Source organism: Danio rerio, chromosome 16 (genome assembly GCF_049306965.1).
Source record: "Danio rerio strain Tuebingen ecotype United States chromosome 16, GRCz12tu, whole genome shotgun sequence".
Lineage (NCBI taxonomy): Eukaryota > Metazoa > Chordata > Actinopteri > Cypriniformes > Danionidae > Danio > Danio rerio.
In genome coordinates, this window is record NC_133191.1 from 49,300,182 (window position 1) to 49,312,741 (window position 12,560).

General features: G+C 34.0%; 2 protein-coding genes across 14 annotated transcripts in view; one reads left to right on the top strand and one right to left on the bottom strand.

The window, feature by feature from the left end:
- Positions 1 to 1,405, top strand: part of LOC141378312 (uncharacterized) — a 95,345-nt gene extending 93,940 nt beyond the window's left edge. Inside the window, exon 2 of the mRNA XM_073926709.1 lies at positions 1,028 to 1,405. The gene's annotated coding sequence lies outside the window, so the exon portion shown is untranslated. The remainder of the gene's footprint in view (positions 1 to 1,027) is intronic.
- The window catches only part of arhgap33 (Rho GTPase activating protein 33), a 94,973-nt gene that overhangs the window by 57,583 nt on the left and 24,830 nt on the right, over positions 1 to 12,560 (bottom strand). For 8 of the 13 annotated variants that reach the window (XM_005158402.6, XM_073926700.1, XM_073926699.1 and 5 more), the window contains exon 2: positions 7,121 to 7,189. The exons of 4 other annotated variants lie outside the window; for them this stretch is intronic. In XM_005158402.6, the coding sequence (XP_005158459.3) occupies positions 7,121 to 7,189 (69 nt within the window). Of the gene's footprint in view, positions 1 to 4,299; positions 4,724 to 7,120; positions 7,190 to 12,560 lie in introns of those variants that run through there. One more of the 13 variants, XM_073926698.1, reaches the window with a different exon arrangement.

Sequence of the window (12,560 nt, forward strand, 5' to 3'; positions counted from 1 at the left end):
TTTGAATCGAGCACACATTCCTCAATCTGAAGATATCTCAACACACGGCTTGAGGATCAGCTGAGATTTCAGAGGAGAGACAGGAGCCAAATCACCAACAGTGAGAGAAGAGCTACTGCCAATGTCTCGACTATAAATCACTGCAAATATATTGCACAATCACGCTGCCATACAGAGGCCTGTCTGAAGACATTAACCGATCAACACTGATTGCGTGTCAGTCATTATTACGCAAAGCTGCACAGCACATTCCCTCTCGCTCCCTGACTGACAGAAAGGTTATTGGGGCAGTCAACATTCCTGATGCAAAAACAGCATCATGTTTAAAATTCACACTATTCAAGAACAATTTGTGTGTCTTAATATATGTAAATAAAACCCAAACTGGCGCCATTTACATTGCTAAAAATCCCACTGGGCTTTTTGCACGATTTATCAATCATTCATGAGATATATAAATGTGTTTCTCCTACTGAAATTAGGAATTAAGAAACATTATATGAAACGTCACAGCTGTGATTGACATACAGAAGGTGATGAATTATGAATACTGCTTTATAATTGTTTGTCATAAAGTTGCTTTATGCAGCTGCTGGGGTGTTTTGGGATAGTAGCTTATTAACCCAAGTTTCAAAAATATTTGGGTGTCCAAGTGGTAGTGTTGTCACGATACTGGTATTTGATACCAAAAAAAAAAGGAAATTGAAATTGGAGATTTGAATGTCCACATTATTTAATTTCTGTGATGTGGAGCATTTTTGATCAAGCATTACATTACTGTTGCTTATCCTCATGGTAAAGAATTTTAGCGAAGATCAGTCGATTCATCAGCGAATCGTCAGCTTATAAACAGACCAGCTGATCTTCGCAGCTTTAAAACGCTCCAGTGTCCCTGTATCTGTTGTTTCACTCATAAACAGTGTTGGGGGTAATGTGTTACAAGTAACGCGTGTTCCGTAATATTTATTTTGCAAAGTAACGAGTAATATACAATTTAAAAAATGCAACGCGAAAAAAATGACCTTAGTCAGGTTGAACCACAGACAGTCGGCTCGCACTCATCATCATTATCAGGTCTCCTTTTTCACAGCAGATGAGTCAGTGTGCTGTTCTAGTAACTGAATAACTCAGGATATTGGTTTATTTCAAGTCCGAGGTAGTATGCGGTATTTTATTACTTACTCTAGACACAAACCGTTTCATGACAACTCTGTTCAATTTAATGAACTGGTTCAACCGGTTCACTTAGAATATACGGGTAAAACAAACAATTCACTCACGAATCGCCCGTCAAGACTACAGTTAGAAACAAAAACAATGGAAGGCCAGAGACTTACATTTTTGCAATGGATTCTTGTTATTTTGAACTACTCATTGAAAAAAAAAGTGGATTGTTGTTAAGTGTTTAATATGTGTAAGTAAAACTCTTGACCACTGCAAGAAACACGACATTGGAAAAAAAAATTTAAATAACTGGATGCGAAGCATTACACCCGCACCCCACCTCCAGCGAAACAACAAATGAATGACATCAGTTTATGCTCTCCAGGTAAAAATATTAATTCCATTAAACTCTACAAAAATTAATAAACAAATAAAAAGGTTATTGCTTTTATTGTTGTGGAGATGCAGCCACTGTCTAATGTTACTGTTGAAGCAACGACATTTTGTAATATAGTAAGATTTTTTCTCTTTTAGGAAATGATTTATCCATTTGTTAAGGCCAGGTGAAGAAATTTATTCAATATATAAAGCTCTAAGATTTATTTTGATTTGGGGACGTTTTTATCGTCTTACTGTTCATTTTGTTATTAAACATTTTGAAGGTTTTAAATCTGTTTTTGCCTTAATAATTTCTTGTCAGCACTCTTCAGCTTTATTGCAGTCTTTATATCAACATACAGTGAATTTACTTAACTAATGACACAAAACATTCAGCAAACACATTACTTTACATGCTTTCATGAATCTGTATATACAGCATGTATAGCTCTGGGTTCAAAAAGTTCTCAAAATAGAACTTTATCCTACATACTTACTAAGGTAAGTGAATGTGTAGGTTATACAGGTGGTTTTTAAATGCAAAGCTTCTCTATTAAAAAGGTGAAAAAAAAGTTTAAGTTCAAATTCTGAAAGAGATCGAACCTCAGCCAGGTAAGGAAAAGTAACGCAAAAGTAACTCAAAAATAATATAAAACATTACTTTTCATAAAAAGTAACTAAGTAATGCACTTTTTTGGGGGGGAGTAACTTAACATTGTAATGCATTACTTGTTTTAAAAGTAACTTTCTCCAACACTGCTAATAAACAACCATGAGTTCGGTGAACTGATGACCTTTACAACCAATCACAGTCATTTCAGTTGAGCACGTGAACACAACGGCAAATTAGCGCTGTTTAAAGTAAGTGATCAACAGCGCTCAAAAGTTGACAAAAAATGGACGTTTTTAAAATTTCAGAACCAATTGGTATCGAATTCCAATTTCATGACAACACTACTAAGTGGTGTTTAAGGCTTTTAAAGGTTTGTCAAATCCTTTACCATCAGGATAAGCAACAGTAATGTGATGCTTGCTCAAATATTTCCCCTTATGAATATGGTATTTCACTCAAAAATGCTCCACAACACAGAAGCTACAGTATTAAATAATGTGGACTGCCCAATCCCAATCTCGGGACTTGACACTTGTTGTTATGTGGTGGAAGCACCACGCTATGCACATAATGATAAGGATGACCGTCTATTAAAAGAGGTCACCCGGAGTCCCCTTTCCTGCTCCTTAAGCACACAAAGGGATAACAGGTTTATTAAGCATAAATATTTTCAAATTTGTCAAGGGATCAAAACGACAGGGCTAAGCAGTGGCGCAGTAGGTAGTGCTGTCGCCTCACAGCAAGAAGGTCGCTGGGTCGCTTGTTCGAGCCTCGGCGCAGTTGGCGTTTCTGTGTTGAGTTTGCATGTTCTCCCTGCGTTCGCGTGGGTTTCCTCCAGGTGCTCCGGTTTACCCCACAGTCCAAAGACATGCGGTACAGGTGAATTGGTTTGGCTAAATTGTCCGTAGTGTAAGGGTGTGTGTGTGAATGTGTGTGTGGATGTTTCCCAGAGATGGGTTACGGCTGAAAGGGCATCCGCTGCGTAAAAATTTGCTGGATAAGTTGGCGGTTCACTCCGCTGTGGCTACCCCGGATTAATAAAGGGACTAAGCCGACAAGAAAATGAATGAATGAAAAGGACAAAACAACAAAAAATTATGCTACCTAATATTGGATCTCTTATCTAAGCCAAAAATAAAGTTCTATAAATAAAACGACAATTCTACCCTCCTTGTCTATCCTTTAAACAGAAGAAAAAGTGACAATGGAAAAAGGGCCTTCCCTTATAAAAATTTTGGCAGTAAACACGTCGAGACCTCATTTAACCAGCGTTACTATATGGAGTTACAGATCCTCAAAGTGAAAAATTGAGCTGTTAATCTTATAGTACAAAATATTAAATCTCGAAGTGCAAGCAACTAAAAATCTATGTTTCATAGCAAATCGCTTTCCGTGTTTGGTGTGAAAGTTTGGTGTGAGGGAGAGTAAAACCAGCCAGCAGATTGGCACAGCATCTTGTCATTTTTTCACTTCTTATTTTTGGCTGTTTCGACCACTTCCGCCGCTTTCGTAGGATAAAGAGGGAAGACGGAAGAGTCATTACAAGGGGTGCTTTTCATTGCACACTTTATACCAAGACCACAAAACTGGCCTGTCCAGCTTAAAAACCTCACATCATCAATGGAAAACAAAGCGAGTCTGGAAAACCAAAGAGGCATAGCGTGTTTCCATTCAACCCACAACAAACACAAACTCAACCTTCAAGTGTCCCTCATCCGATGCTGCGGGTATTACTGTATGTAGTGACAGCAAACGCAGCTGGTTTCAACCAAGGCTGTGGTGATATTATGTAAACACACACCTGGCCAACCCGCTTGAGGATTTACAGGAAACAACACACCTGCTGGCTGCCACACAGGTTCACTTGAGTTAAACCTGGGATGTAAACATGCTAATAACCCACCTAGTCCAAGCAGGTATAACTTGTCTACATTTCTACCCTATCTAATAAAATGAGCAAAACACCAGTCCATGCCCTCTCTCCAGTGGTAACATTATACACGTTCTCCATGACTGGTTAACATTTCTCTTTTAAACACAATACAAGCTGCTCTTGACAACTTTGAATACAACAAAACACCCAATCTATAACCCAACCTCCAGCAGAAGAGGTAAATAATCTTCTCAGACAGAATCCATCATACCTTAAGCATTCTCTTCCTCTTGAACATCTTTTCAGCGGTGTGGCACAACTAGAGAGGGTAAAAAGGTTGAGTACTAGCCACACTTTCACCATCATCACCAATTTAGATGTTCAATTCTGGCTTGGGACCCTCCACAGATACATTCTTTCCTCTGTAATTCCCTTCAAAAAAACACTCCTCAAGCTTGTCTATCTTCGCCTTGCTCAGCGTCTCAGACACAGAAAAAGCTCCCGTTCAGAGGCACCTGTTGAATATTTGATGTGGTGATCTGAACGCTGGGTAAACGCCAGGCCTCTGTGACTCCTCAGCTGTTTGCAGGAAGACGAGGGCTGCTCGGATGACAGAGCATTTGTGCTGTATTCTACACTCGCTTTCGGCTGATACTCGCTATCACTTTTGAAGACATGATGCCAACCACTGAAAACTTTGAGGACAGCAGTAAACACTTAAGTGCACTTAATACAATTCATTGAACATGTACACATAGACATCACCTATATACTATACAGTACAGCTGCAGATTAACTATGTTTTATCTATAATAACTTTACCTGCTAAAAGCTGTTAGTTACTAGTTAATTTGTTAAAGCTTTTAGTAACTAATAAAGTTTTGCTAACAAATAACCTTAATCATAATGTGCACCTATTTTAAAGCCGCTTTGAAACATTAATAATTGTGAAAAGCGCTATGCAATTAGCCTTAAATTTAATTAAGGATTTTCAGTCTTTTATTGGTGTATCCTGACAGTTCAATGTTCATGTCTCAGTTTAAACTATGAATGTACAATAGATTGAATAAAAAAATAAACTGTTATAAGACAGAATTGCAAATGCTTAGCAAAGTTAAACAAATACATGACTAATTTTGTATATGAGATGCTCATAATCAATCATCGTTTGCAGCAACTCAGTTTCTAGTATATAAATTCATTTATTTTCTTTTAGGCTAAGTTCCTTAGTTAATCTGGGGAATGAACCGCCAACTTGTCCAGCACATGTTTTACACAGCGGATGCCCTTCCAGCTGCAACCCATTACTGGAAAACATCCATACACACTCAAACGAACAATTTTAGCTTACCCAATTCACCTACACCACACATTTTTGGACTTGTGAGGGAAACTGGAGCACCAGGAGGAAACCCACAAGAACACAGGGAGAACATGCAAACTCCACATAGAAATGCCAACTGACCCAGCCGGGGCTTGAACCAGCAACCATCTTGCTATGGGACGATTGTGCTACCCACTGAGCTGCCAGTTTTCTAGTAATTTGTAAAACAATTCTCGTTGCCTTATTTTTTTTTTAGCAGAGACAAAAAAAAATTCTAGTGATTTTAACTAACAATAAAACTCATAAAAAATATTAAGTTAAAGTTTGTATGATTTAAATTTAGCTTAAACCTGTTTAACAAAAAAAAACTGTTGTTGTCATGACTTTTTCATATCATTTTTACTGTGTAATTTTAATTAAATTTCAATTCACCTTTATTTCTATAGCGCTTTTACAGTGTAGATTGTGTCAAAGCAGCTTAACATAGATGTTCTAGTAAATTGAAATTTATACTAATATTAGGCTCATGTGTAGCCCTACTGTTGATTAACTACTGTTGATTGGAGTTGGGTCGAATCCAGATCACGATCTTTTTCCGATTAATCATGCAGACCTAATCTAAAACACCCAATCTGAGCATGGATATCAACACTATTATCAGATCTAAAATTTCAGCAAAGCCATCAGTAATCAACTGTACAAAGTACAATCAAATATCCTTTTAACTTGGACACAAAAAGACAAAAGGAAACACTAAAATGCAGAGATCAGGAAACATGCACACAAGAAACATCACAAGACATGAGTCTCATTCACTAACCATTCATTAGCCGCTGTGTCTATACAGTTTGTTATGTGTCACATTATATTTATCACTTACATTTTTTTAAATAAAATTTCAGAACAGAACAAAAGTTCTTTATTTTTAAGTTTGTATAGGGATATGAGAGCATATGCAGGAAACACACTATAAAAATATCTGTAAAATTAGCCTTAGTTTTTTTTTTTTTTTTTTTGCCTTTTATGGGACTCTGATCTTTCTTCCAACAACTTTTAATCTAGAAAAGTTGTAAGAAGTGACTTTTATTAACATTTCTAAATGTTTAAAGTGATATATTGTTTGGGTTGGTGTTTATATATTACGGTACTAAAGCCTTGTAATCAACTGCAATACATTTTCTGTTATTTTACAAACTTATTTCTCTTTTTATTATTCCTTTTACATTTTTTTAATTACAAACTATTAAAATGTTAATAAAAGGTTAAATTGTAAAGTTAAATTTTCAACAACAAAGGTCGAGAGAGCAGAGATTAAGGTCCCATAATGCAATTCACAACCGTAAATAAACAGAAAGACATCAAAATATAAATTACTACTAATTAACAGATCATATCAATGCCTATATGAGAGGTTATTGTATGAAAGCCCTTAAATGGACATGGACAAGTATTTAGAAATGTACCCGCTGCAGACACACACACCCTGCTTTTCAACAATATCCATTTTTAAGAGCGACAATTAGGAGTGAATGAGACCCACTAAGACAAAAGCTCCAGGCACATTCTAAGATTGGGCAGGGATGGGTTCAAACCCTGTGATTCATCAAAAGCATCTTAATCATCTTTATGAAACTTTCTATCAGTTTACTTCAAAACTGCAAAAAAAAAAAAAAAAAAAAAAAGTGCAAAATTAAAAGAAAAAAAAAGGCAGAATTGATCCCATCCAGGGCGTGAAGTGCGTTTGGCAGCGGAGCAGAGCGGCACTTACCGGACATGTCTGCCAGGCTCATCGTTCTCACAAACATGGCGCATTTCCGAACCCAATGGGCTCCTGACACTTAACACAGAAAAGGAGAATTTAACGTCAGCCGTGGGTCTGTACTATACGCTCACACACATACAAGAAACCTGACCTCAAACACTGTGGATGATGAAAATGCATAAATGAGTCAGCATGAAAAAATAAAAAGCAGCAATAAGAGTTATGGTGGCTTATATGAGTGTGAGAAATCTGTGTGGTGGATATGGCCACAAATAAATAAATAAATACATAAAATTGCCCTTTTTTATCTAAGTCAATATTATATAAGTTTTACAACAGTTCTCTCTGATTCTTGAATCTGATCGGTTGATGTTCAATATTCTGCAAAATAACAGCACTCGTCCAGCCTCTTAACCCTTCACCCTTGTGTATTACTCCACCCACATACAGCAACAAGCAGAGGAAACCTCACAGTTTGACAAATATTGCTGCTGTTGGGCAACATAATGTACTTTTGAGGCTTTTTAGTCAATAATGTTGTTGTTTAGATTGTAACTATGCCATTTATTCGTAAGGAGAGTGCCTATTTAAAATATTTATCATTTCTGAGACAGGGCATCGGCGGCCATTAGCCTGTCTTTGAGCAGACGGTTGATGATGTTCATCCACAAGATGGCGACAGAGACCGCATAATAAGCGAAAAACATTGTAATTTCAAACTACAGCTGATCAAATCATTATTATACAGCACACTGCCTTATATATGCCGTATAATGAACATGCCTTACTCTGGAAATAGTCAAATTTGTAATTTGATCAGCGAGGATATCTTTAAACTGGTTCTTTGTCATGATGTTTGTTGACTTGGAGGAGAAAACTGACCACAGGAAGAATTTGTGTAAGGTAATTCTCACCTAAAGTGCTTCTTTCTGCAATGTTGATTTGTACTACTTAACATGCATATGTATCTTAGCAAATTAAAAATATTGCATGCACACACACGCAGACAGAATAAGTAAAAAAAATAAAAGTAAAGTAAATAAAATATAAATAATAAAAATAAAAATAAGCAAAACAAAAAAGTAGAATAAAAAACAATAAAAATGTTAAATAAAAAAAATATATATAGACCGAGAGAGAGAAAGAGAGAGAGAGAGAGAGATAGATAGAGATAGAGAGATAGATAGATAAATAGATAGATAGATAGATAGATAGATAGATAGATAGATAGATAGATAGATAGATAGATAGATAGATAGATAGATAGATAGATAGATAGATAGATAGATAGATAGATAGATAGATAGATAGATAGATAGCACAATCAAAATAAGCTTATCCTACTTAATAAGGATGCATTTATTTAATCAAAAATACAGTAAAAATTGTAAAAAGAAATGAAATTCACTATAAAGTAACTGTACAAAAGTAGTTTGTCATTTAATTTAATTATTTATTCCAGTGATTTTTAATGATAATTTTTTAGCTTCATTACTCCAGTCTTCAGCCACATGATTCTTCAGAAATCACTCTAATATTAATTATTATTATGATGATGGTGATGATGATTATTATTATTATTAGTAGTAGTATTATAAGTATTATTATTAGTAGTATTGGTAATATATATGAATTACCATATATATATATATATATATATATATATATATATATATATATATATATATATATATATATATATATATATATATATATATATGTATATATATATATATATGTATATATATATATATATGTATATATATATATGTATATATATGTATGTATATATATATATATGTATATATATATATATATATATATATATATATATATATATATATATATATATATATATATATATATATATATATATATATATATATATATATATATATATATATATATATATATATATATATATATATATATATATATATGAAATAAAGAGCAAAATAAAAATATGTATGGACTAAAAAGAAATGTTTAAAAAAGCTCACTATAAAAAACAAAAACAAGTTAAAGCAAAAATAAAACACATAATAAATTCAAAATGACTCAAATAAAATACATAAATAAAGTGCAAATAATCAAATAAGTCAAATAAATAAAAGTAAATTAGTCAAATAAAAAGTACAATAAAAATAAGAACATAAAAAAGTAAAACGCAACAATAAAATGTTACATTAAAAATATTATATATATATATATATATATATATATATATATATATATATATATATATATAAACTAAAAAGCAAACTTAAAAAAACTCATTACAAAAAAATTTAAGCAAATTAAGTAAAAAAAAAATTTAGTTAAATAAAATAAATATGAAAAAAATTGTTATATATTATATATATTAAGAAGTAGAATATATAGTCAAATAAAATAAAAAAGCTAAATACAAAATATGTTAAATTAAAATATATAATACAAAGTAGTATATAAGTAAAATAAAAACTATGAAAATATAATGAAGTAAAATAAACAAAATAAGTAAAATAAAGTAAAAATAAGTCAATTACAAATAAGCTAAATAAAAGAGATCAAATAAAATACAATAAAAATGTTAAATAAGTCAATATATATAAATTAAAAAAGTGGTACAAAAAATATAAACTAAAAAGTAATCATCACAGGAAGAAACACTTAGACTGAGTTTAAACAAAACAAAATAATAATAATAATAATAATAATAATAATAAATGCACTTGGCAAATAGAAAAACAAATAAAACAAAAATCATGCATATAATAAAAAGGTAATACAATAAACATTAAAATTCAATACAAAAAACTAGTTCCCCCACCCCCCCCAAAAAAAGTTTTTTTTCCCCAAATCTCCTGCAGCACCTTACTCAACCAAAGTCATTCACAGAGAACGTTAGAAATAATTCTTGCTCCACACTTAAACCGAATTAGCAAACCCATTATTAACCAAGTATTTATGAATCCAAAAACAGGCATTACCTCATGCTATTCAAGCCCAAATATTCATGTGTAACAGCAGCAGTTTATTTGTACCACACACAGGCATGCTGGTTGTAGGTCAGCATAGTAAGAACTGTCAGCTGTTGAGTGAACGCGGCTCAATTGTGCTGATTTAGACAAGAGTGAAGACTGAGAGAGGCTTATTATAGCGGAGAGCCGCTGTCAAAGTCACTACCATCATCATGTGGGCAGCGTCTCTATAGTAACAGCGCTGGCTTTGACCATGAAGAAAGGCCCAATGTGTGAGTGCGTGTGTGTGTGTGTGTGTGTGAGAGAGAGAAGGGTGAAACCACATGGCTGTTAAATAAAGAAAGCAGGAGAGAAATATTCAAATGACCAGCGGGTTCGTGTAAGAGTCACACAAAAGTGTGTCTGTGTGTTTAAAAGTTCCATAAATTAATAGAAAGCTGTTAGTATCAATGTTGTAAGTTTTTAGGAAATATATAAGCTAGTGCGCACCAACACAGTCTCAAATTTACTGTTTAAAAGTTTTTAAAAGGGTATACAAACATGTAAGGCTTGCAGTTTGTCACTTCCACCTACACTATTAAAAGCAGTAGCTGTTCTCACTAATACAATTAAGCGCAGTTAACTTATTATGAATAAGTTTGTTCACCTTACAATATTTAAACAAGTAACCCCAACTTTTTAGCACATTAAGTTGTTAATCTAAGATAATAACAGATAATATATAATAACAGAGAACTTACAATAATATGCATTTACAATTTTTGAGTGGTCCTGTGTCGAAAGCATGTTAATGATAGAGAATGGTGAAGAGGGAACTGAGGAAACAGGTGAAAGAATTCAAACTTAAGCATAATCAGACCTAAGCATAATAAATAGGAGAGTTTTTCCAATTCTTTGATCTTGAAAATTTATAAATATATAATAATATATTAATACATGTAATAATATTTATATAATTATATAATAAATTATATTTTACATTTTATATATAATAATAATAAAAATTATAATATTTATATAATATTAAATAAACTATATTATATACTAGGGCTGGGCGATATGGAGATATAATGAAAAAAAACACAATATGTTTCACATTATTCCATATTGATAATTATTGAATATATTTAACAACCAATTTTGGAGTATTAAGATTTTTTAATTTAACCACTTTATTTATCAAGTTTCATGTGGCTGCACAATGGCGCAATGGGTAGCATCTTCACCTCAAAGCCAGAAGGTCGCTGGTTCGAGCCTCAGCTGGATCAGTTTAGGAGTATATCATAGTGGAGTTTGCATGTTCTCCCATGTTTGCACAGGTTCACAAGTCCAAAGTCATGCACTATAGGTGAATTGGGTGGGCTAAATTGTCCATAGTGTATGTGTGTGAATGAGTGCGTATGAATGTTTCCCAGGGATGGGTTGCAGCCGGAAGGGCATCTGCTGCATAAAACATATGCTGGATAAGTTAGCGGTTCACTCCGCTGTGGTGACCCCAGAACGATAAAGGGACTAAGCCGAAAAGAAAATGAATGAATGATATAGCGCTTCACACCAATACTTCATAGTGAATCTTTTTTAATCAATATTGACAATGTTGTTCAGTCAATAAATACCGATACTGATTTTATCGCCCAGCCCTATTATATACATATTATTCATAATTATTGTTGTTGCCGTGGGTTTCCTCTGGGTGCTCCGGTTTCCCCCACAGTCCAAACACATGCACTATTGGTGAACTGGATAAGCTAAATTGTCCGTTGTGTATGTGTATATACCCTGGTCTTACAGGTTTGGGGGGGGGGGTAAATAAGATGTTACGAAAGCATGGTGCGGCTGAATATCAACTTCGATATAAACGGTAAGGAAGTAAGGTATTGGTTTTTGTCTTTACTTAAATCAGGGGTCTCAAACTCAATTTACCTGGGGGCCGCAGGAGGCAAAGTCTGGGTGAGGCTGGGCCGCATAAGGGATTTCACAAAAAAAGTCCTCAAATGTCATTATTAACAGTTTTAATTATTTCTTCTGAACATGAAGTGTCCTGAACATTAATAGAACATTGAGTGAAGATTATGAACAGTTCTTCTGAACATGGCATCTTTTGCCTACTTCTTGCTGCCAGAGACTTGACAGCGCTTCTTCTCACAAATCTGAACCACATTTGGCTTTAGAGCGGAAGCAGTTGAGACCCTCAGTATGGCTTGAAGATGATCATCATTAAGTCTAGACCTGTACTTTGACTTATTGAAGTCCTAGGGAAAAAAGTGGGGGAACTCACTCAAAACTTCCATTCCCTCACCTAAAAAAAAGGCGTATATATGTATAAATAAAACACCCCTACCCCACTCCAGTCACATCAGTCTGTACCAGTCTGTATCTACCTATAATATATAAGATGCAGGCTGTGGCTAGGAGGGTGGCAGGCTGCAGATAGGTAGCTAAGTGGCAGGGGCGGGAACAGCTTACCTTGGTTCTGGCCAGCG